The sequence below is a fragment of the Nerophis ophidion genome, linkage group LG25 (genome assembly GCF_033978795.1).
Source record: "Nerophis ophidion isolate RoL-2023_Sa linkage group LG25, RoL_Noph_v1.0, whole genome shotgun sequence".
Lineage (NCBI taxonomy): Eukaryota > Metazoa > Chordata > Actinopteri > Syngnathiformes > Syngnathidae > Nerophis > Nerophis ophidion.
The window spans coordinates 6,257,730-6,284,648 of NC_084635.1; the positions used below are offsets into that span (position 1 = coordinate 6,257,730).

Consider the following 26,919-nt stretch of genomic DNA (forward strand, 5'->3'; position numbering starts at 1 on the left):
CCAATTTTCTCAAGAGGAATAGTCAAAAATTCAACCAAAAGCTTGTGGATGGCTAGCAAACGCGCCCTAATTGGAGTGAAACTTGCCAAGGGACATGTAACCAAATATTAACATTGCTGTATGTATACTTTTAACCCAGCAGATTTGGTCACATTTTCCATGGACTCCAAAAAAAAAACTTAATAATTTTTTTTTTTGTGACCAGCAAGTATGTTGTTATGATACGCTGCCCGGATCATATTATGATTTATATTTTTGAGTTTTTTTGTGTTTTCTGTTGGTTTTGGACACCTTTGGTTCCTGTTTGTGCACCTCTCAGTTTGTTTTCACGCAACAAGTAACAACTTCTGTTTTCCTGCTTCCTACCTGCTAGCTTCCACGCTAGGCCCTTTTGTTTTTGCTAGCTTCCATGCTAAGCTCATTTTGTTTTATAGCTCCCATGCTAGCTCTTTTAGTTGTTTGTCTTAAGTGCTATGCGCACGTTTTTCTTTGTTCTGACTGATTCGTACTGTAACAACCTGGTCGCATGGTGATCCGGATTTTTTTCTCCCAGGAATGCAGACGGGCTTCGAACACAGCGTGCAGGTAGGACAATATGATTTATTAAGAAATAAATCAGTCAGAACAAAGAAAAACGTGCGCATAGCACTTAAGACAAAGAACTAAAAGAGCTAGCATGGGAGCTAGAAAACAAAAGGAGTTTATCATGGAAGCTAGCAGGTAGCAAGCAGGAAAACAGAAGTCTTTACTTGTTGCGTGAAAACAAACTGAGAGGTGCACAAACAGGAACCGAAGGTGTCCAAAACCAACAGAAAACACGAAAAGACTCAAAAATATAAATCATTATATGATCCGGGCAGCGGATAATAACACCAATCAGTCTATGTGCAGGCTATTCAATTGAATATAAGTCGAAAAGGATTTGCAGACCTGTTTGTGCACCTCTCAGTTTGTTTTCACGCAACAAGTAACAACTTCTGTTTTCCTGCTTGCTACCTGCTAGCTTCCACACTAGGCACTTTTGTTTTTGCTAGCTTCTATGCTAAGCTTCTTTTATTTTCTAGCTCCCATGCTAGCTCTTTTAGTTTTTTGTCTTAAGTGCTCTGCGGACGTTTTTCTTTGTTCTGACTGATTCGTACTGTAACGACCTGGACGCACGGTGATGCGGATTTTGTTCTCCCAGGAATGCCGACGGGCTTCGGACACAGCGTGCAGGTAGGACAAAATTATTTATTAAGAAATAAATCAGAACAAAGAAAAACGTGCGCATTGCACTTAAGACAAAGAACTAAAAGAGCTAGCATGGGAGCTAGAAAACAAAAGGAGCTTAGCATGGAAGCTAGCAAAAACAAGGGCCTAGCGTGGAAGCTAGCAGGTAGCAAGCAGGAAAACAGAAGTCTTTACTTGTTGCGTGAAAACAAACTGAGAGGTGCACAAACAGGAACCGAAGGAGTCCAAAACCAACAGAAAACACAAAAAGACTCAAAAATCTAAATCATAATGTTATCCGGGCAGCGGATCATAACACCAATCAGTCTATGTGCAGGCTATTCAATTGAATATAAGTTGAAAAGGATTTGCAGACCTGTTTGTTCCTGTTTGTGCACCACTCAGTTTGTTTTCACGCAACAAGTAACAACTTCTGTTTTCCTGCTTCCTACCTGCTAGCTTCCACGCTAGGCCCTTTTGTTTTTGCTAGCTTCCATGCTAAGCTCCTTTTGTTTTCTAGCTCCCATGCTAGCTCTTTTAGTTATTTGTCTTAAGTGCTATGCGCACGTTTTTCTTTGTCCTGACTGATTCGTACTGTAACGACCTGGACGCACGGTGATGCGGATTTCGTTCTCCCAGGAATGCCGACGAGCTTCGAACACAGCGTGCAGGTAGGACAAAATTATTTATTAAGAAATAAATAAGTCAGAACAAAGAAACACGTGCGCATAGCACTTAAGACAAAGAACTAAAAGAGCTAGCATGGGAGCTAGAAAACAAAAGGAGCTTAGCATGGAAGCTAGCAAAAACAAAAGGGCCTAGCGTGGAAGCTAGCAGGTAGCAAGCAGGAAAACAGAAGTCTTTACTTGTTGCGTGAAAACAAACTGAGAGGTGCACAAACAGGAACTGAAGGAGTCCAAAACCAACAGAAAACACAAAAAGACTCAAAAATCTAAATCATAATATAAGCCGGGCAGCGGATCATAACACCAATCAGTCTATGTGCAGGCTATTCAATTGAATATAAGTTGAAAAGGATTTGCAAATCATTGTATTCTGTTTTTATTTACGATTTACACAACGTGCCTACTTCACTGGTTTTGGGTTTTGTATTAAAAAAAAAACATGTTTATGATATTATTTAACTTTAAGAAAGCGTTCCAGACATGAAATATCACCCGCGTGTAATAGAAGTAATATTAAAGACCCAAATTGGGCCACACTGTGGTTCCGTAATAAAAAAAACAAGAGACACAGTTTCTTAGATTTTTAAATAAAGACTTCACATCTTAAAGAAAAAAAAATCCAAATCATATTTTCACCCACTACATAATCAATTAATACAATGTTTATAATTACAAATATTAAATCATTTCTATATGACATATTTGTACACCTTTTGTGCAGCCCCCACTGTCTGTCTTCACCTGCTCTTGAAAAACATAGAAAGTCATTACATCAGCCATTTTTGGAATTTTCAATTCCTCAAACACGGGGGGGGGGGGGGTTTAAGCGATGGCCACGTCCTTCACCGAGAACTCAGTTTTAGAAACATTCTGTGGTAAATATAGATCCCATAAAATGATCTCTTACAAATGAGGGTTAGGGACAAAGGATGTTGAAAGCAGTTTTTTTGTGTCCCCACTGCAGAACATGTCGTTCTCCCTTTTCCTTTGGCTTCACTCCCAACATATTTATGATCGACAAGGCATGCTATAGATTCCAGCTTTCAATTGAACTTTCCATACACGCTTGTAGATGTCACAACACAGTGAGGAGAAAAACACACACATTAACACACGCGGTCTTCATTAACATCACAATCTGCATTCAAACACACCCGATCACGACTTCCGGTGTCGTGACAACGATGGAGGAAGGTCCCGATGCTCAATGAAAAAGAGGCACTACCAGTGAAGTTCCTGCTCCCAAGTACCTGCTGTATTGTTTTGTTACCAAACAGAAACTGACTTTGGATTTGTGACTAAAAGTTTGTATTCTACCAGCTTATTGCTTTTTTCTGCTATTCCTGGAGTTGGACGCCAAGGTTGATGATGTCATAATGGAACAGGAGAACTGTGTGTGGTGTTTCTAACAATACTGAGGAGTCTTACAGTAGTTTTGCACTTAAAATGTCTACTTGTACAGTAGGAAAGGGGATTCAGATGGCCGCGTTATTCGTGATTTACCTGACACATGAAACGTGGCTAAGCGAGTCTTGTTCACGAGTGGGGGAAGAGTGGATCGTGAGATCGACAGGCGGATCGGTGCGGCGTCTTCAGTAATGCGGACGTTGTATCGATCCGTTGTGGTGAAGAAGGAGCTGAGCCGGAAGGCAAAGCTCTCAATTTACCGGTCGATCTACGTTCCCATCCTCACCTATGGTCATGAGCTTTGGGTCATTACCGAAAGGATAAGATCACGGGTACAAGCGGCCGAAATGAGTTTGGGTCTCTCCCTTAGAGATAGGGTGAGAAGCTCTGCCATCCGGGAGGAACTCAAAGTAAAGCCGCTGCTCCTCCACATCGAGAGGAGCCAGATGAGGTGGTTCGGTGCCACCCGAACGCCTCCCTAGGGAGGTGTTTAGGGCACGTCCAGCTGGTAGGAGGCCACGGGGAAGACCCAGGACACGTTGGGAAGACTATGTCTCCAGGCTGGCCAGGGAACGCCTCGGGATCCCCCGGGAAGAGCTAGACGAAGTGGCTGGAGATAGGGAAGTCTGGGCTTCCCTGCTTGGGCTGCTGCCCCCGCGACCCGACCTCGGATAAGCGGAAGATGATGGATGGATGGATGAAACGTGGCATAAGTGGAATGCACTATCTACAGTATATTCCAACTTTGACCACAGCGGAGTGGTGCTTTCCATCATTTTCAGCTGACTGCATTGCAAAATGATTAACCCCTTCTCTTCCTCTCACCATCCAGGAATGGGGCCATATAAATCCCTTCCCTTCTGTATGTGATCAGTTTCTTGTAATTATCTTTTTTTATTTAATCCCGTGAGTCTACTTTTGTTTGGTAGTTTACCACATTTCCCAGAATGCACTTTAGCTCAGTGGTCCCCAAACTTTTTGTAGCTGCGGACCGGTCAACGCTTGAAAATGTGTCCCACGGACCGAGGGTTTTTTTTTGTGTTTTTTTTATCTAGATCAGGGGTAGGGAACCTATGGCTCTAAAGCCAGATGTTGCTCTTTTGATGACTGCATCTGGCACTCAGATAAATTTTAGCTGATATTAACACGTTAAATAATGAATAAATCCGCTGGTAATCACAGTATCAAAAATAACATTCAAAATATAAAACATTTTCATGCATTTTCATCCATCCATCCGGTTTGTACCGCACCTGTTCAAGAAGTCGCATTAATGGTAAGAAGTATTTTATTTATTTTTGGATAGCCTCAGAATAACAATCTTATTAAAAAGAATAAGACTTATTATACTCTAAAAATGTTGGTCCTTCTTAAAAATGCACGCATTTAGTTGTATTCAGTGTTAAAAAAAAAAAAGAAAAAAAAAGTTCAATGGCTCTCACGGAAATACTTTTTAAAATATTTGGTTTGTATGGCTCTCTCAGCCAAAAAGATTCCCAACCCCTGATCTATATATATATATATATATATATATATATATATATATATATATTGTATATATTGTGTATTTTATGTTGATTTTATAATTAAAAAAAATATATAGATATATACCGTATTTCCTTGAATTGCCGCCGGGGCGCTAATTAATTTAAAACCTTTTCTCACTGCGGCACTTACCAAAGGCATGCAGTAAAAATTTGAGTGTGATGTAAGCTTGGACCTTAAATCCTCCTGAATAGCTCTTAATCTTCTTCCCTTTATGCGATTTCAAATTACCGGTATTGAAATCTGCCTCGTCCATTTTGAAAATGATGACAGGGGAAGTGTCACTCGTGACGTCACGAGTTTGACCAGGCGGTAATACTAAGCATGCGCTATTTATTTTTTTTATTTTATTTTTTTTCTTGTGCGGACCGGTACCGGTGTTTGGGGACCACTGCTTAGTTCACAGACCCATAAGATTTCATGTTAAAAGGGGTGTAACAATACAGCTTCCTTCCGGTCTGTTATGTACTAAAAATTGACGATATAGTTTTTCCAAGCACATACCGATTATTAGTAGTCAAGGCGATAGAGGAAGAGATTAATTTTCAGTAAAAGTTATTTAAACATGAATACTATACATACGTAAACAGCTGCACAAGGCTTTAAGGTGTTGCTTTTTTAAAAAAAATTTCAGGAAACGTCGGACCAGTAGCGACAAAATGTTTTATGCATCGCTAATGTTGAAAATTGGTAAAAAAAAAAGGCATTTTGTCTTCATCATGATAACTCGCCGTCGACTCAATTTTATAGCAGTTTATGGATTTAATACATTGTAAGGTTTCCTCGCTATGAACCCTGGAATGTTGCAAACATTTAAATAAAAACAACAAGGGCTCCTTGACGTAGCTTATAGTTGAAACATTTTTCAAGCTGGCTGACGTCAATTCTTTCTGAATAATACAGAAAGTAAGAGAATGTGAGAGCTGCTGCCTGCTCTTCATTACTTAGTCTCCGACTTATCAATTTACACAAAAGTTTGACTTTTGGCAGACATCTTTTCTGTCGTTTTCACGTCCATTCATCTCTTTCACGTTATTTTAGTAAATCACGTAACATGAAGCTAGCCGCTCATTTAATGAACCCACGCTCAAGAGCATTGCTGAGGTTTGTGAAGGACAAAAACTGGATTTCCAGTCAAAAAGTGGAAGTTTTGATAGGGAAGCTGAAGAGACGTACGTAGCGTGATTACATTACGATAGAATGTACAAATATGCATGAAAACACCTACAAACATCACACATGGGACGGTTTTGTAGGTATAAAAAGTTTTAGTTATACTGTAAAAGTTATAAACGTTGCTTGGTGTGATGAATGAAGAACCATATGAGTAGAAATGCTATGGATGGCAAGAAGACTGAACGAAACTTCGGTTTAAGTGTCGAAATTTGTGCTATTGCATCATCTTTTGGACGAGTTTGCTCACTACAATAGCCGCCAACGAAGAAAAATCGATAAGTTAGCCGCTCTGTCTCATAAGTTGCTTCAAAATGTGGCAGAAAAACAGAGGTGTATAGTCTAGAATTTACGGCACTTAAACAACGTATGTTTAGCTTTGCTGGCTTCAAATATATTTTCCAGGCGAAGTTTTTTTCAAGTAGCTTCTCATAACATGCAAAGTAGCGATCAATTGATTAGTTTGTTCGATTATTCAAGTAATCAGATAAAACACAACATATACACTCAATGCGTATTTTAGGAAGAATAGATATAAAAGGTAAAATAACAGTTAAGTTTATTTGCTTGCCAAGACTTGCATTATTTTTTCTAATAAATGCACATTATCAACATTGAACACGTGTACATTAGTAAAGAAAAAACGCATAAAACATGTCAATGGTGTGCACCACCGCTCTTGTGTGTGCTATTTCCTGCGTATTCAAAGTTCATTGCACTCCGTGCCGTCCGTATTTGATTAATTTGTACGATTTACGCTCAAACGACTAATCCCAGCAACAGAATATAAATGTAATCTTTTACTATTATTTCAATAAATAATTTCAGCCCGAAAGCAAAGTCGTTGTCAAGTCGAGTCGATGAGGGCTTCTATGTTGCCCAGAAAAAAGTGGCACCGATTAATAGTTGTGTGCTGCATGTTCCACAACATAAAACACCACAGGTCATGCAAAAAAACCTTTTAAATAAGGCAGTCTTTACTACTTTTGCACTTAAATTTTATGCAGAGTCTTTAACCGCATTGTGCATGATATTTTACCACTTATTTGGATCTTGGTAAATCAGGCCCTCACTTTATAAAACATTAAATTGCTTAGCTTTTGTGCAAACAGCTTTGATGCTTTTTAAAAGGAATGTTTTTTTTTTTTTAAACGGCAAACTGCGAGCAAACTACCGTAATTTCCGGACTATAAGGCGCACTTAAAATCATAGTTTTTCTCAAAACTAGACTGTGTGCCTTATAACCCGGTGTGCCTAATGTAAGAAATAATTTTGGTTGAGCATACCCACCTCGAAGCAATTTTATTTGGTACATGATGTAATGATAAGTGTGACCAGTAGATGGCAGTCAAACATACGTGTAGACTGCAGTATGATGGGTCTCAAGTATACAACACCAACATTTGAAATGTACTATTGAAAATATGGATTACACACGGCGCTAAAAAATCTGTCAAAATGTTTTAGTAAGAGTTTGTTAAGCTATGAAGCCGCACCACTTGAAGGATTGTCGGCGCATTAAACAAACAATTATTATTATGGTGTGTGTGTATAAGGTAAGACATATTCTCTGACGTTTTGTTTCGCAATATTATGCAAAAGCAACTTTTCTTACCTTCTAGTACCTGCTGATCTGTATTTGGGATCTGCGTAAATCCTGAAAAGTTGTGCGCCTCCGCCTTCATAGTACGTGGAAACGCCATAGTCCATAAGCTTCTTCTTTTTCTCTATCTTCTTGTTATCTGACATTCATCCCCTGCTGTTGCCATTTCTAATATAAAGTACTGTAAAGTTCTTACTTATATCTGTAAGAAAACTCGCCATGAAAGCGTTAAAACATACCGGTAAAGTGAGTTTACATTATTCACTCAAGGAACTCCAGTTATTAGAGTTCTGGTCAGACGGTTTTTCACGGGACACATTTCCGGTGTGGTTGTTTCCGGATGAGGAAATGCTGCTCCGTTATTGATTTAAGTAAAGTCTGAATGTCATTAAAACGGTTAGCTCCATCTTTTGACACTTCTTCCACTCCCGTCCTTGCACGCTACACGGTTACAACTAAGAGGACGGGGAGAAGACGCCGCCGAAAGTGAGCCACGTAAACAAGACTGCCCCAAAAACGGCGCATCCGGAAGCGACTGTCGGAAACCGGCTTGAAGATGATCTGTAAAACATAATCTATGCAACATTTTGACCAAAGAACCATGCTATGTAGACTACAAGTAAGTGTTTTCAATTTAGATAAAAATTATAATAATATGACTCCTTTAATGGGCCTTATAATCCAGTGCACATAATATATGAAAAAAGATAAAAAATAGACCATTCATCGGCAGTGCGCCTTATAATCTGGTGCACCCTATGGTCTGGAAAATACGGTAATCCTGAATGAAATTCTTGATGTCAAGTTTAATAAATAAATAATGATAATTTACAAGGTTTTGTTTTAGTAAATTGAAACAATGCAGGTGGGTGCCACAGTAAAGACTTTAAATAAAAAGTGTTAATGACGATGCTATTTGGCTGAAATGCAGAATACCGAACATGGGACCACTTTGATGTTTATAATTGTAATTTTTAAAAAGGTTAAAAAGCTACACAAATTATTTAACATTAAATTGTGTTATCATTATTTATTAATATCAACATTTTCTCTTTTTCTCGTTACATTATATCTTTTTGCTCTTATTATCCCTGGTCCCCAAAAAAAGCGAACCATGTAACACAAACGGTCCCCCGGGCCGCATTTTGACAACCCTTGTTGGCATATTTCATGTCTTACCAAACGAAAGAAGCACTATCACAACTCCCGCTAGGCTGCACGCTAATGGAAGTGCCTCCCTGCAGGCTTCCACGCCACGTCTTTTTTTATGGCCGCGTTTACGTACACTCCCTGGGCTTGTGGGAGTTTGGGGACGTCAATCAAACGTGACGGGAGTGAGACCTAATCGGAATGCTGCACATGTACCGTTACACCCCTGCTTTTTGTCCATCTTCACCTCAAGGATGAATGCAAGTACAAACCCCGTTTCCATATGAGTTGGGAAATTGTGTTAGATGTAAATATAAACGGAATGCAATGATTCGCAAATCATTTTCAACCCATATTCAGGTGAATATGCTACAAAGTCAACATATTTAATGTTAAAACTGATAAACAATTTTTTTTTTTGCAAATAATCATTAACTTTAGAATTTGATGCCAGGAACACGTGACAAAGAAGTTGGGAAAGGTGGCAATAAATACTGATAAAGTTGAGAAATGCTCATCAAACACTTATTTGGAACATCCCACAGGTGTGCAGGCTAATTGGGAACAGGTGGGTGCCATGATTGGGTATAAAAGCAGCTTCCATGAAATGCTCAGTCATTCAAAAAACAAGGATGGGGCGATGGTCACCAGTTTGTAAGCAAATTGTCGAACAGTTTTAGAACAACATTTCTCAATGAGCTATTGCAAGGAATTTAGGGATTTTACCATCTACGGTCCGCAAAATCATTAAAAGGTTCAGAGAATCTGGAGAAATCACTGCACATAAGCGAGGATATTACGGACCTTTGATCCCTCAGGCGGTACTGCACCAAAAACCGACATCAGTGTGTAAAGGATATCACCACATGGGCTCAGGAACACTTCATAAAACCACTGTCAGTAACTACAGTTGGTTGCTACATCTGTAAGTGTAAGTTAAAACTCTACTATCTCTGGGCCCGAGCTCATCTAAGATGGACTGATCCAAAGTGGTAAAGTGTTCTGTGGTCTGACAAGTCCACATTTCAAATTAGGTTTAAAAACTGTGGACATGGTGTCCTCCGGAACAAAGAGGAAAATAACCATCCGGATTGTTATAGGCGCAAAGTTCAAAAGCCAGCATCTGTGATGGTATGGGGGTGTATTAGTGCCCAAGACATGGGTAACTTACACATCTGTGAAGGCACCATTAATGCTGAAAGGTCCATACAGGTTTTGGAGCAACATATGTTGTCATCCAAGCAACGTTATCATGGACGCCCCCTGCTTATTTCAGCAAGACAATGCCAAGCCACGTGTTACAACAGTGTGGCTTAGTAGTAAAAGATCGCGGGTACTTTCCTGACCCGCCTGCAGTCCAGACATGTCTCCCCTTGAAAATGTGTGGCGCATTATGAAGCGTAAAATACGATAACAAGACCCCAGACTGTTGAACGACTTAAGCTGTACATCAAGCAAGAATGGTAAAGAATTTCACTTTCAAAGCATCAACAATTAGTTTCCTCACTTCCCAAACGTTTATTGAGTGTTGTTAAAAGAAAAGGTGATGTAAGACTGTGGTGAACATGCCCTTTCCCAACTACTTTGAAACGTGTTGCAGCCATGAAATTCTAAGTTAACTATTATTTGCAAAAAAAAATAAAGTGTATGAGTTTGAACATCAAATATCTTGTCTTTGTAGTGCATTCAATTGAATATGGGTCGAAAAGGATTTGCAAATCATTGTATTCCGTTTATATTTACATCCAACACAATTTCCCAACTCATATGGAAACGGAGTTTGTAAAAGGCGGTTTAGTTTCCAAATGCTGCTACTTTGCTGACTCGCCCTGCAAACGCTGCCCTTCATGGGCAGCCTTCAGCATCACTTTGAAGACTACACTAGATCCCCGCTAGCAGCATCACATGGGTTTCACGTCTCTGCTTTGTGTGCCGCAGCTATGAATGCAGAAAAGGGCGTCGTCTCACGAGTCAACGGGCTCAACATTTCCCAACATGAAGATACTTTTACAAGACGTCATGTTGTGTAAGTACAATACTGTATACCTGTAATTGTTTCTTGATGTGTACAAACTGATAATAATAACTAAGTATGGTATATTTTCAGGTTTAAAGTATCAAAAATAGGCCTTTTTTAGAGCTTTTCACTACGATGTGCGGGGATCTATTGTATTCCCTTCCACTTCATTTCCTGCCTGTTCATTACATGTGTTATTTTCTTAGATGTGTCCTTCATGCAACATCATGATATGATACAGTGTACTGTACAGGGCTGTGGTTGAAGGCAGGACGAGGTTATTCCAAATAGATATCTTCTGTGGGGCATGAAAACTCCACAAACTCTTTGTAGTACAACTGGAAGGCTTTCCTGGGGGGAAAAAAAATAAGCAAAGTTGTGAAGTGTCAAAAAAATAGCTTAAAAAGTGCATTTAAATTAATAAACTATTTGAATTGATGGTGATTATAATGTTTCAAAATTCTGAACCAGCTTAAGGGGCAAAAAAGTATTTAGTCAGCCACCGATTGTGCAAGTTCTCCCACTTATAATGATGACAGAGGTCTGTCATTTTCATCATAGGTACACTTCAACTGTGAGAGACAGAATGTGAAAAAAAATCCAGGAATTCACATTGTAGGAATTTTAAAGAATTTATTTGTAAATGATGGTGGAAAATAAGTATTTGGTCAACCATTCAAAGCTCTCACTGATGGAAGGAGGTTTTGTCTCAAAATCTCACGATACATGGCCCCATTCATTCTTTCCTTAACACGGATCAATCATCCTGTCCCTTTAGCAGAAAAAAAGCCCCAAAGCATGATGTTTCCACCCCCATGCTTCACAGTAGGTGTAGTGTTCTTGGGATGCAACTCAGTATTCTTCTTCCTCCAAACACGACGAGTTGAGTTTATACCAAAATGGATACGTGGATGATACAGCAGAGGATTGGGAGAATGTCATGTGGTCAGATGAAACCAAAATAGAACTTTTTGGTATAAACTCAACTCGTCGTGTTTGGAGGAAGAAGAATACTGAGTTGGATCCCAAGAACACCATACCTACTGTGAAGCATGGGGGTGGAAACATCATGCTTTGGGGCTGTTTTTCTGCTAAGGGGACAGGACGATTGATCCGTGTTAAGGAAAGAATGAATGGGGCCATGTATCGTGAGATTTTGAGCCAAAACCTCCTTCCATCAGTGAGAGCTTTGAATGGTTGACCAAATACTTATTTTCCACCATAATTTACAAATAAATTCTTAAAAATTCCTACAATGTGAATTCCTGGATTTTTTTTCACATTCTGTCTCTAACAGTTGAAGTGTACCTATTATGAAAATAACAGACCTCTGTCATCATTTTAAGTGGGAGAACTTGCACAATCGGTGGTTGACTAAATACTTTTTTGCCCCCTGTAAGAGCCACATTATGACATGTATTAGCATCCATCCGTCCATTTTACATGACTGACTCAATTCTATTACGTCATCAAACCCCATGAATGGAAAATGGAATTTCCGTACAACAGTTTGGGTGTTAAAAAAAAAAAGTTTTTCAAATGAATCGCTATTCTTAATCGATTAAAAAAAAAAAAAATCAATTAAAAAGAAAAAAAAAGAAGAAAATACATTTCTCTCCAAAATGTGTCCTGTCCAGCCACTTTAGTAGATGTTTGGGTCGAATTTAATTAAACAAAGCCAGTTTTCTTTCTAATAATATAGAAATGTACCAAAGCTGTTCATCTATTTTATGGTGGAATATACTGAATATACTGATCAATGCAAAGGGCTACCAGTTTGATACACACTTAAATAAATTGCCAGAAATAGCCAATTTGCTCAATTTACCTTTAATAAATAAATCTATATATATATAAAAAAAAAGGGTATTTCTGTCCGTCATTCCGTCGTACATTTTTTGTCCTTTTACGGAAGGTTTTTTGTAGAGAATAAATGATGAAAAAAAACCTTAATTGAACGGTTTTAAAGAGGAGACAACACGAAAAAAATGGAAATTAAAATTTGAAACATACATTATCTTCAATTTCGACTCTTTAAAATTCAAAATTCAACCGAAAAAAAGAAGAGAAAAACTAGCTAATTTGGATCTTTTTGAAAATTTTTTAAAACTAATTTAGTCATTTTTCCTGATTAAGATTCATTTTAGAATTTTGATGACATCTTTTAAATACGTTAAATTCCAATCTGCACTTTGTAAGAATTTGTAACAAATTGGAACAAGCTATATTTCTAAAAAAGATTTCTAGATTTTTCAGAACAAAAAATTTAAAAGAAATTCAAAATACTTTGAAATAAGATTTAAATTTGATTCTATTACGTCATCAAACCCCCCCATCATATCCGACGACTTTTTACTGTCAATATCGAGTTTCATATTTTAATGATTTCTGCTGGTGATGTTACTTCGGAATTTTTCAACGCAAAAAATGTGCCTCGGCTCAAAAAAGGTTGAAAAACACTGATCTATGTTATACAAAAGGCACTCCAGTAACTTGAATAAAACCCACACTCACCCTACTGATTCTGCGACAGGCTTGGTGGACTCTTCAGACACAAACACATGACAGGCGAATCTCTGGTCTGCTGGGTGCTTGGTTATGAAACCAAAATATCTGCAGGAAATCAACAAATGACACTTCAGTCGTCCTCAAACTTGGCCAATTTAGATGATTGTGAGACTTCAAGGTTTCACACTATCCTTTGCCTCGTCCAAACTGCAACCATAAGGAACATTATGTTTACGTTTCTACACTTTGCTTGACTTACTTGCTGTTTTTGGGATGAAAACCACAGAAGGAGACGTTTTTTAGCTGGAAAAAGTGACTGCACTCGTTACTCTGACAGAAAAGAGAGGAGGAATTAAGCAGGGAAGATTATCAATTTAAATTTCAAATTCAATATAAACCCTAACATTCAACATTTCAACAATTTTAAAGGGTTTCACAATACTTTGTAATAAAAATAACATTATTGCTGCCTGCCATGCTTAATTACGGCCACACGGGGGCGAGACAGCATCAGTATGAAGGGAGCTTCTATTTGCAGCTGTACAAACCCCGTTTCCATTTGAGTTGGGAAATTGTGTTAGAGGTAAACAAAAACGGAATACAATGATTTGCAAATCCTTTTCAACCCATATTCAGTTGAATGCAATAAAAAGACAAGATATTTGATTATTTTTTTGCAAATAATAACTTAGAATTTCATGGCTGCAACACATGCCAAAGTAGTTGGGAAAGGGCATGTTCACCACTGTGTCACATCACCATTTCTTTTAACAACACTCAATAAAAGTTTGGGAACTGAGGAAACTAATTGTTGAAGCTTTGAAAGTGGAATTCTTTCCCATTCTTGTTTTATGTAGAGCTTCAGTCGTTCAACAATCCGGTGTCTCCGCTGTCGTATTTTACTCTTCATAATGCGCCACACATTTTCGATGGGAGACAGGTCTGGACTGCAGGCGGGCCTGGAAAGTACCCGCACTCTTTTTTTTACGAATCCACGCTGTTGTAACACATGCTAAATGTGGCTTGGCATCGTCTTGCTGAAATAAGCAGAGGCGTTCATGAAAAAGACGGCACTTTTATGGCCGCATGTTGTTCCAAAACCTGTATGTACCTTTCAGCAATAATGGTGCCTTCACAGATGTGTAAGTTACCCATGCCTTGGGCACTAATACACCCCCATACCATCACAGATGCTGGCTTTTCAACTTTGCGTCCATAACAGTCTGGATGGTTCGCTTCCCTTTTGGTCCGGATGACACAATGTCGAGTATTTCCAAAAACAATTTGAAATGTGGACTCGTCAGACCACAGAACACTTTTCCACTTTGCATCAGTCCATCTTAGATGATCTCGGGGCCCAGAGAAGCCGGCGGCGTTTCTGGATGTTGTTGATAAATGGGTTTTGCTTTGCATAGTAGAGCTTTAACTTACACTTACAGATGTAGAGACCAACTGTAGTTAGTGACAGTGGTTTTCTGAAGTGTTCCTGAGCCCATGTGGTGATATCCTTTTAGAGATTGATGTCGGTTTTTGATACAGTGCCATCTGAGGGATCGAAGGTCACGGTCATTCAATGTTGGTTTCCGTGGAGTATTTTCTCCAGATTCCCTGAACCTTTTGATGATATTATGGACCGTAGATGTTGAAATCCCTAAATTTCTTGCAATTGCACTTTGAGAAACGTTATTCTTAAACTGTTTGACTATTTACTCACGCGGTTGTGGACGAAGGGGTGTACCTCACCCCATCCTTTCTTGTGAAAGACTGAGCATTTTTTGGGAAGTTGTTTTTATACCCAATCATGGCACCCACCTGTTCCCAATTAGCCTGCACACCTGTGGGATCTTCCAAATAAGTGTTTGATGAGCATTCCTCAACTTTATCATTATTTATTGCCACCTTTCCCAACTTCTTTGTCACGTGTTGCTGGCATCAAATTCTAAAGTTAATGATTATTGGCAAAAAAAAAATGTTTATCAGTTTGAACATCAAATATGTTGTCTTTGTAGCATATTCAACTGAATATGGGTTGAAAATGTTTTGCAAATCATTGTATTCCATTTATATTTACGTCTAACACAATTTCCCAACTCATATAGAAACGGGGTTTGTAATATTTGACATGACCCCGGACATAACATGGTGCCTATTATTGATCAAAGAGTCGTCTTACGCCGTCACAGGTGTAATAATCCTCCTCGACGGCCAGTTTGATTCCTTTCACACTGATCTCCAGGATAGAGGAAGAAGGTGGGTTGTGCTTGACTGTCATTCTTCTGTTGGTGGCAATCTGGGAAAAACAAAGCACTCCTGAAACTTCAGCTGTTTAATACTCGAAAGACACAAATGTTAAATGTAGTTTAATGTGATGCAAATTATAGTCTATTTCCTGGTATTAATCCCATATGATGAGGTGGCGACTTGTCCAGGGTATACCCCGCCCAAATTTAGCTAAGATAGTCTCCAGCACACCCCATCCGTGACGCCTTAAGGGACAAGATGTAGAAAATGGATGGATGGATATAAGCACAAATCATTGTGCATACCTTTTAACATGTTATGGTGTGAGATGTTACAAAAGGTTTGACCAAGTACAAATGACTCAGATAACAATGATATATGAAAAACACAAACCTTTTGACGGATTTATGCTTATAAAGGCCTACTTAAATGTGATTTTCCTATTTAAACGGGGATAGCAGGTCCATTCTATGTGTCATACTTCATCATTTCGCGATATCGCCATATTTTTGCTGAAAGGATTTAGTAGAGAACATCGACGATAAAGTTTTCAACTTTTGGTGCTGATAAAAAAAGCCTTGCCTGTACCGGAAGTAGCAGATGATATGCACGTGACGTCACGGGTTGTGGAGCTCCTCACATCTGAACATTGTTTACAATCATGGCCACCAGCAGGGAGAGCGATTCGGACCGAGAAAGCGACGATTTTCCTATTAATTTGAGCGAGGGTGAAAGATTCGTGGATGAGGAAAGTGAAAGTGAAGGACTAGAAAAAAAAAAAAGACTATACAGTGGGAGCGATTCAGATGTTATTAGACAAATTTACTAGGATAATTCTGGAAAATCCCTTATCTGCTTATTGTGTTACTAGTGTTTTAGTGAGATTATATGGTCGTACCTCTACAACTTGAAGGTCGGCCCCGCACCTTTCTTCAGCACCGCAAGGGGACCCTCTTCGAAACACGATCTTTCGAAATGATCGCTGCATAATACACTGTACTTTGTGTGTGTGGTCCAATCCAAGTGTGTTCGCTTGACCGCTCTTTTCCATATTAAAGCTTCACTATCATCTTTCAGGAATGTAAACAATGAAACACCGGCTGTGTTTGTGTTGCTAAAGCCGGCCTCAATACACCGCTTCCCACCTACAGCTTTCTTCTTTGATGTCTCCATTATTCATTGAACAAATTGCAAAAGATTCAGCAACACAGATGTCCAGAATACTGGGGAATTTTGCGATGAAAATAGACGACTTATAGCTGGGAACGATGCTGGAACAAAATGTCCTCTACAATGCGTGACGTCACGCGCACGCGTCATCATACCGCGACGTTTCAGGAGGATACTTCGGCGCGACATTTAAAATTGCAATTTAGTAAACTAACCCGGCCGTATTGGCATGTGTTGCAATGTTAATGTTTCATCATTGATATATAAACTATCAGACCGCGTGGTCGGTAGTAGCGGGTTTCAGTAGGCCTTTAAAATAAAATGTTAACCACAAATAATTTGTCAATGTAAGCGCAGGACGCAGTAAATTGATTGATGCGGACACGTTTGTTACTGGATGCTTGCTAAAACCTTTCTGCCTTGGAGACTTTGCATATGTAACTAATATGCAACTATGATACTTGATACTTGTTTATATTGACTCTTTTACGCTGCAATATTGTTCAATTAAGGAAACGTATTACGTATGTCTAGCTTGTGTGATATTGTGTGCTTAGTTGATGTGTGGCTGCTAGCTCCTTGCAGCCAATAGCCTACCATGTTTACCTTTTGTAGATAACTGGACTAAAATATAACAAAATAACAACCTTATGTGATTATTGGAGGAAATGTAGATGTTATTTACTATCTGAGATTTTAGATGCAAGCCAATATCATCCTTTACTTGTTTTTGTTTTTTTCTTGTATCGGACCGATATTCCATATCAATATCAGATCAAGACACCTCTACTCACTGGTACTGTAGAGATGGATAAAGGAGATGACTTACCTTCTGCATGGCCGCACACAGAACATCGTTTCCTTTGTGGTACGGCACTTGGACCGAGCCCAAGAACTTTAGCCGGTATCTGTCCATCCATTCGCTGCTCTTTGCTAGAAGGAGAAGTAAAAGCAATGATAAGACTCCAATAAAATACAGCAAAGAGACTTTTTTTCTTGAAATAAATAGCAATTATTTATTTTCCACCTTGACTTCAATACAACAAGACTATGTCATCTTGCACTTTTGCATTGTTTTGAAATCAGACCTTAATAAAAACACTTTACCCATACTTATTATTTATATGGTACAGAACAGGACTGTCCAAAGTGTGGCCCCTGATCAATTCGCAGTACGCAGCTCATGTTTTAACTTTAAAAGGCACTCTGCACATTCTTAAAATACTATTTAAAAAAACAAAACTTAAACAAAGTGGACTAAAAGAGCAAACAGGTGAAATGTAATGAGAAAAAGTTGCAGTGTTGACTAATAACACAAAGTTGCCATGCAGGCTGTTTTTTTTCTTTAAAACTGTCATTGCTCGAAAAATAAAAACGCATAAAAATCATTATAGTTGTGAATTATTGACCTATTGAAGGCTCCAATTACTTCACATTAAACATTCCACTTTGAAATATTTTTGGGGGGCTAATAATGCATATTTTGTATGTTTGCCGTATAAAAATAGGCATAAAAAAATTTAAAAACATCTAAAACAGGGGTCACCAACACTGTTCTAAAAATAGCTCAAATAGCAGCACTTACCAGTGAGCTGCCTCTATTTTTTAAATTGTATTTATTTACTAGCAGGCTGGTCTCGCTTTGCTCGACATTTTTAATTTCAAGAGAGACAAAACTCAAATAGAATTTAAAAATCCAAGAAAATATTTTAAAGACTTGGTCTTCACTTGTTTGAATAAATTCATTTAGTTTTTTTACATTGCTTCTTATAACTTTCAGAAAGATGATTTTAGGATTTTTAAACACATGTACCTTTTTACCTTTTAAATTCCTTCCTCTTCTTTCCTGACAATTTAAATCAATGTTCAAGTACATTTATTTTTTTATTGTAAAGAATAATAAATACATTTTAATTTTATTCTTCATTTTAGCTTCTGTTTTTTCGACGAAAAATATTTGTGAAATATTTCTTCAAACTTATTATGATTAAAATTCAAAAAAATTATTCTGGCAAATCTAGAAAATCTGTAGAATCAAATTTAAATCTTATTTCAAAGTGTTTAGAATTTCTTTTAAAATTTTTGTTCTGGAAAATCTAGAAGAAATAATGATTTGTCTTTGTTAGAAAGATAGCTTGGTCCAATTTGTTATATATTCTAACAAAGTGCAGATTGGATTTTAACCTATTTAAAACATGTCATCAAACATATGTATTTATTGTGAGAAATCATTAAGATGATCAGTGTTTCCACAAAGATAAATATCATTAATTATTAATAATAACATAGAGTTAAAGGTAAATTGAGCAAATTGGCTATTTCTGGCAATTTATTTAAGTGTGTATCAAACTGGTAGCCCTTCGCATTAATCAGTACCCAAGAAGTAGCTCTTGGTTTCAAAAAGGTTGGTGACCCCTGATCTAAAACTAATACAACTTATAATCCACTGATAGATCTGATATTGATCGACATGTTTAAGCATTGAATAAAAATGTGTAAAAAACTAACATATGACTTATTTTTAAAAATGTTTATGACAGAGACCCTTTTGGGTCCCTGAGGCCTAACTTAAGGGGAGCCCTAAAAGTACAAAAATATTTATACGTTGTATTGGTTTTAAAAATAAAAAAATATATACAAATGGCCCCCGAATGCTTTGATTTTTTAGTGTATGATAAAGTTTGGACACCCTGTTAAAGACGCTTGCGGTGACACCGGGAGACGTGAGCGTATTTGACCCCTTACGGTGTTTTTAGGGACCGAATGTCCTTTTAGGACAGAGGACCCTATTGTATTTCTAAGGTTTTATTATTATGTTTATTCCGCCGCCTCCTTGAGCTGCAATTTGACCCCCTTAACATGCTTCAAAACTCACAAAAATTTACACACACATCAAGACTGGCGAAAATTGCCATCTTATAAAATTAAAAAAAAAAAAAATAAATAAAAATTGCGCTCTAGCGCCCCCTAGGAAAGAACACAGACAAAACTGCTTGTAACTTCCGTTACGAATGTCGAGAAGACATGACACAAAAACCTCTATGTTGGTCTGACTTAGACCTACATTTCATTAAATGACATCCTTCAGCAAAAACCAACAGGAAGTTGGCAAACACCACTTCAAAACCAAAGTTTCCTAAAAAAGTTAATTTTTCCCTTTCAGAGCTGTAATTTGACCACCTTAAAATGCTTCAAAACTCACCAAACTGGGCACACACAACAGGACTGGCGAAAATTGCGATCTAATAAAAAAACCAAACCCCAAAACTTAAAATTGCGCTCTAGCGCTCCCTTGGAAAGAACACAGACAAAACTGCTTATAACTTCCGTTACGAATGTCGTAGAGAAATGAAACAAAAACCTCAATGTTGGTCTGACTTAGAACTACATTTCATTAAATGACATCCTTCAGCAAAAACCAACAGGAAGTTGGCAAACACCCCTGCAAAACAAAAGTTTCCTAAACAAATTAATTTTTGCCTCTTTGAGCTGTAATTTGACCCCCTTAAAATGCTTCAAAACTCACCAAACTGGGCACACACAACAGGACTGGCGAAAATTGCGATCTAATAAAAAAACCAAACCCCAAAACTTAAAATTGCGCTCTAGCGCTCCCTTGGAAAGAACACAGACAAAACTGCTTATAACTTCCGTTACGAATGTCGTAAAGACATGACACAAAAACCTCTATGTTGGTCTGACTTAGACCTACATTTCATTAAAAGACATCCTTCAGCAAAAATCAACAGGAAGTTGGCAAACACCCCTGCAAAACAAAAGTTTCCTAAACAAATTAATTTTTGCCTCTTTGAGCTTTAATTTGACCCCCTTAAAATGCTTCAAAACTCACCAAACTGGGGACACACATCAGGACTGGCAAAAATTGCGATCTAATAAAAAACCCAAAACCCAAAACTTAAAATTGCGCTCTTGCGCTCCCTTGGAAAGAACACAGACAAAACTGCTTATAACTTCCGTTACGAATGTCGTAGAGAAATGAAATGAAAACCTCAATGTTGGTCTGACTTAGAACTACATTTCATTAAATGACATCCTTCAGCAAAAAGCAACAGGAAGTTGGCAAACACCCCTTCAAAACAAGTTTCCTAAAATTTATTATTTTTTGCTTCTTTGAGCTGTAATTTGACCCCCTTAAAATGTTTAAAAACTCACCAAACTGGACACACACATCAGGACTGGCGAAAATTGCGATCTAATAAAAAAACCAAACCTCAAAACTTAAAATTGCGCTCTAGCGCCCCCTTGGAAAGAACACAGACAAAACTGCTTATAACTTCCGTTACGAATGTCGTAGAGAAATGAAATGAAAACCTCAATGTTGGTCTGACTTAGAACTGCATTTCATTAAATGACATCCTTCAGCAAAAACCAACAGGAAGTTGGCAAACACCCCTGCAAAACAAAAGTTTCCTAAACAAATTCATTTTTGCCTCTTTGAGCTGTAATTTGACCCCCTTAAAATGTTTCAAAACTCACCAAACTGGACACACACATCAGGACTGGCGAAAATTGCGATCCAATAAAAAAACCAAACCCCAAAACTTAAATTTGCGCTCTAGCGCCCCCTTGGAAAGAACACAGACAAAACTGCTTATAACTTCCGTTACGAATGTCGTAGAGAAATTAAATAAAAACCTCTATGTTAGTCTGACTTAGAACTACATTTCATTAAATGACATTCTTCAGCAAAAACCAACAGGAAGTTGGCAAACACCCCTGCAAAACAAAAGTTTCCTAAAAAAATTAATTTTTGCCTCTTTGAGCTGTAATTTGACCCCCTTAAAATGCTTCAAAACTCACCAAACTGGACACACACATCAGGACTGGCGAAAATTGCGATCTAATAAAAAAACCAAACCCCAAAACTTAAAATTACGCTCTAGCGCTCCTTAGGAAAGAACACAGACAAAACAGCTTATAACTTCCGTTATGAATGTCGTAGAGAAATGAAACAAAAACCTCAATGTTGGTCTGACTTAGAACTACATTTCATTAAATGACATCCTTCAGCAAAAACCAACAGAAAGTTTGCAAACACCCCTGCAAAACAAAAGTTTCCTAAAAAAATTCATTTTTGCCTCTTTGAGCTGTAATTTGACGCCCTTAAAATGCTTCAAAACTCACCAAACTGGACACACACATCAGGACTGGCGAAAATTGCAATCTAATAAAAAAACCAAACCCCAAAACTTAAAATTGCGCTCTAGCGCCCCCTTGGAAAGAACACAGACAAAACTGCTTATAACTTCCGTTACGAATGTCGTAGATAAATGAAACAAAAACCTCTATGTTGGTCTGACTTAGAACTACATTTCATTAAATGACATCCTTCAGCAAAAACCAACAGGAAGTTTGCAAACACCCCTCCAAAACAAAAGTTTCCTAAACAAATTCATTTTTGCCTCTTTGAGCCGTAATTTGACGCCCTTAAAATGCTTCAAAACTCACCAAACTGGACACACACATCAGGACTGGCGAAAATTGCGATCTAATATAAAAAATAAAAAAAAACTCCAAAGCTTAAAATTGCGCTCTAGCGCCCCCTTGGAATAAAACACAGACAAAACTGCTCTTGGGTAGAAAACACAGACAAAACTGCTTGTAACTTCTGGTAAGAAACAAAAACTTCTATGTAGGTCTCACTGTTGTGTCGGCTTCAAACTCACACAGGAAAGAGATTGAACCATTCTGATTAAAAGTTGCGCAAAGAGTTTTTCTAACTGCTCCGGTTTTGATTTTACGAGCCTTCAAAGAACTGCTGCGCTGATGCTGCTGCGCTGCTGCCGACTCAAGATGGCCGCTTAAAAGCAGGAAGCACCAGCGTGACCACACAATGCAGAGAAGGTAGGTACTGTGCAGGTCAAGATATGTTGACTGGATGAAAGAAGGAGGCACCAGTTTGACTCCAGGATACAGAGAAGGTAGGTAATGTGCAGGTCAAGATATGTTGTCTGGGTGATGGCAGGAAGCACCAGCATGTATGGGTGAAAGAAAGAAGCACCAGTGTGACCCCAGGATGCAGGGAAGGTAGGTAATGTGCAGGTAAATATATGTTGAACGGGTAAAGGCAGGAAACACCAGCAAAAGTCGGTCCCGTCCATCGCTGCTTGCAGCTTTAATTACCTTTATTGAAGCTGTCGGCCTCCTTGGTCACCTCGATGGCATAGTAAGCTGGGAAGATCCCTCGGGCTCCGGTTCTCATGTTGTAGCCCTCATACCAGTAATCCTCCCCTTGGACTTCCACCAGCAATGGATCGTCTACTTCCAGCTCCAATTCATCGTCGTGGCGAGGGACAAACCTGGAATAATGGATGAAATGTAATCAGTTAGTTTAATGAGCAAGCTAGAGTGTAATCGTTTTGGGTCAAGACCAGCCTTTTGAAATACATTTTTTATATATATATATATATATATATATATATATATATATATATATACATTTATTTACAGCATTACATATTCACAGCTATACAGTACATGCTCATTATAAAACATGACATTGACGGGACTATATAATTTGCCTATAATTAGCCTATATAATAACCTTAATAATTAGCTAATAATGCAGTATGTCACTGCTTAAGCAGGTATTGTACACTATAGAGACAAAAGTCTTGAGACACTACAATTCATTTTTCAATTGACCCAAATTACACCGAGAATGTTCAGATTAATGTTATATGCTGCCGATTCTGTTACCGACCATCCATGAGTGAGGTTGGCCGATACCAATCACATATATTACCTGTATTCATGGTGAGTATTAACAGTTAACAATATCAACACAATATTTAAACTAGTTCATTATTTTGTTTTTATTGCATACAAGTTTTGACCAAAACCAAGTCAGTATGGAACATGTTAAGTAAACAAAAGTAAAAACTGCTATTAACTACTCATTTAAATCCTATGGCTGAAAAATGGATCACAAAATAAGTGTTTTCTATTGGTCGATATCGATAATTATTGATTTTTTTCATGACCCATCTAAAATAAGAAACAGGAGAACAATTAATTACATATTTTTACTTTAAAATGTAACCTTCCTCTGATTATAATCACAACTGTCATGGCAGAAAGGAAAGGAAATGTCAACACATTCCTGGAAAACACTTAAGCAATGAAAAAAAAAAAGGAAAATCATATTGAACACTTGACGATAACCTCATAAATTTAAACGTGCAAAAACAAAACATATGTAATAAATGCCTTTATAAAGTTTAACAAAATAATGACAAGTGTGAACATGTAAGCATAGAGAAACCAGAAAAGCGCTATTTTCTGCAGGTTTAGTACCAGGAAGTTACAGTACAGCTGTGCTCTAAAGGGTGAGCGCGGCTGGGTTATTTTGCATTAGGGGTCTTGGTGGGAACAATCGCCTTGCATAATTTACAGACCATATGGTCAGTTTTTTTTTTTTTTTTAAATTGAAAACTGCCATACTCCCTAACACTTTTCCTGTTTTATCCACAATTTCTTCGCTCTCTGCAGCACTCATTTTTAGTGTCTCTTCTCACCCCAGGCAAAGAATCAACTACGAGACAATAAGATGGCAAAACCAAACTTGATGCTGTTACAAGATTGGCTGTTAGCGTATCACTCCCGCTAATCAGGGATACCTTCCTGCGTTACATGAAAAAATGTGTCTGGGGGCCGATATATCTATCTGTCTATATATACACACACATATGTATGTATGTATATATATATATATATATATATATATATAATATATATATATATATATATATATATATATATACACACACACACACATATATATGGGTTAGTGCGTCTGCCTCACAATACGAAGTTCCTGCAGTCCTGGGTTCAAATCCAGGCTCGGGATCTTTCTGTGTGGAGTTTGCATGTTCTCCCCGTGAATGCGTGGGTTCCCTCCGGGTACTCCGGCTTCCTCCCACCTCCAAAGACATGCACCTGGGGATAGTTTGATTGGCAACACTAAATTGGCCCTAGTGTGTGAATGTGAGTGTGAATGTTGTCTGTCTATCTGTGTTGGCCCTGCGATGAGGTGGCGACTTGTCCAGGGTGTGCCCCGCCTTCCGCCCGATTGTAGCTGAGATAGGCGCCAGCGCCCCCCGCTACCCCAAAAGGGAATAAGCGGTAGAAAATGGATGGATGGATATATATATATATATATATATATATATATATATATATATATATATATATATATATATATATTAAGGGTGTGGGGAAAAAATCGATTCGGATACGAATCGAAAACGATGTGCGATTCAGAATCGATTTTCATTTTTAAAAAATTTGATTTTTTATTTATAAAATTATTTTTTTTCATCAATCCAACAAACCACTACACAGCAATACCATAACAATGCAATCCAATTCCAAAACCAAACCTGACCCAGCAACACTCAGAACTACAATAAACAGAGCAATTGAGAGGAGACACAAACACCACACAGAACAAACCAAAAGTAGTGAAACAAAAATGAATATTATCAACAACAGTATCAATATTAGTTATAATTTCAGCATAGCAGTGATTAAAATCCCTCATTGACATTATCATTAGACATTTATAAAAATAAAAAAAAAGAACAATAGTGTCACAGTGGCTTACACTTGCATGGCATCTCATAAGCTGGACAACACACTGTGTCCAATGTTTTCACAAAGATGGTTCGTTTAATAGTTAAGACAAATTTACATTATTGCAATCAGTAAATAAAACATTGTCCTTTATAATTATAAAAGCCATTTTTTTCAAATCTATCGTATTTTTCGGACTATAAGTCAGAGTCTTCTCCACAGTCCAGCAGGGGGGTGAGACACGACCAAACCCCCCCCAAAAAAAAAAAAAAAATTTATTTTTTTATTTTTTTTATAGTTTGGCCAAGTCTCACCCCCGGCCAAACTACAAAAAAAAACCCGCGACTTATAGTCCGAAAAATACGGTACTACTCTGCTAGCATGTCAGCAGACTGGGGTAGATCCTGCTGAAATCCTATGTATTGAATGAATACAGAATCGTTTTGAATCGGAAAAATATCGTTGTTGAATCGAAAAAAATCGATATATTATCGAATCGCGACACCAAGAATCGATATTAAATCGAATCGTGGGACACCCAAAGATTCGCAGCCCTAATACATATATATTTATACATATATATATACACATATATATATATATATATATATATATATATATATATATATATATATATATATATATATATATATATATATATATATATATATATATTAGGGATGTCCCGATCTAGGTTTTTGCACTTCCGATCCGATACAGAAATTGTTTTTGCACTTCCGATCCGATACGGGCCGATACCGGCCCATCCGAGCATGTATTAAACTTTAAAGTTATTTAACCTACTTAGTTGTCAGATTCATGCTGAAAAGGATATAAACGGAATACAATGTTTTGCGAATCATTTTCAACCCATATTCAGTTGAATATGCTACAAAGACAACATATTTGATGTTCAAACTGATAGAAACATTTTTTTTTGCAAATAATCATTAACTTTAGAATTTGATGCCAGCAACACGTGACAAAGAAGTTGGGAAAGCTGGCAATAAATACTGATAAAGTTGAGAAATGCTCATCAAACACTTATTTGGAACATCCCAGAGGTGTGCTGGCTAATTGGGAACAGGTGGGTGCCATGATTGGGTATAAAAGCAGCTTCCATGAAATGCTAAGTCATTCACAAACAAAGATGGGGTGAGGGTCACCACTTTATAAGCAAATTGTCGAACAGTTTTCGAAAAACATTTCTCAACGAGCTATTGCGAGGAATTCAGGGATTTTACCATCTACGGTCCGTAAAATCATCAACAGGTTCAGAGAATCTGGAGAAATCTCTGCACGAGTGCAGGTACTTTCCTGGCCCGCGTGCAGTCCAGACCAGTCTCCCATCGAAAATGTGTGGTGCATTATGAAGGGTAAAATACGACAGCGGAGACCCCGGACTGTTGAACGACTGAAGCTCTACATAAAACAAGAATGGGAAAGAATCCCACTTTCAAAGCTTCAACAATTATTTTCCTCAGTTCCCAAACGTTTATTGAGTGTTGTTAAAAGAAAAGGTGATGTAACACAGTGGTGAACATGCCCTTTCCCAACTACTTTGGCACGTGTTGCAGCCATGAAATTCTAAGTCAATGATTATTTGCAAAAAAAAT

At 37.8% G+C, this 26,919-nt stretch overlaps 1 protein-coding gene across 2 annotated transcripts in view; it reads right to left on the minus strand.

The window, feature by feature from the left end:
• Positions 1 to 2,461: 2,461 nt before the first annotated feature.
• LOC133542869 (C-Jun-amino-terminal kinase-interacting protein 1-like) overlaps positions 2,462 to 26,919 on the minus strand; it is a 147,055-nt gene continuing 122,597 nt past the window's right edge. For both annotated transcript variants that reach the window (XM_061887081.1, XM_061887082.1), the window contains exons 7-12: positions 22,853 to 23,028; positions 17,538 to 17,641; positions 15,471 to 15,587; positions 13,557 to 13,627; positions 13,304 to 13,402; positions 2,462 to 11,140 (exon numbers count right to left, since the gene is read on the minus strand). In XM_061887081.1, the coding sequence (XP_061743065.1) occupies positions 11,068 to 11,140; positions 13,304 to 13,402; positions 13,557 to 13,627; positions 15,471 to 15,587; positions 17,538 to 17,641; positions 22,853 to 23,028 (640 nt within the window). In that variant the 3' untranslated portion in view covers positions 2,462 to 11,067. The remainder of the gene's footprint in view (positions 11,141 to 13,303; positions 13,403 to 13,556; positions 13,628 to 15,470; positions 15,588 to 17,537; positions 17,642 to 22,852; positions 23,029 to 26,919) is intronic.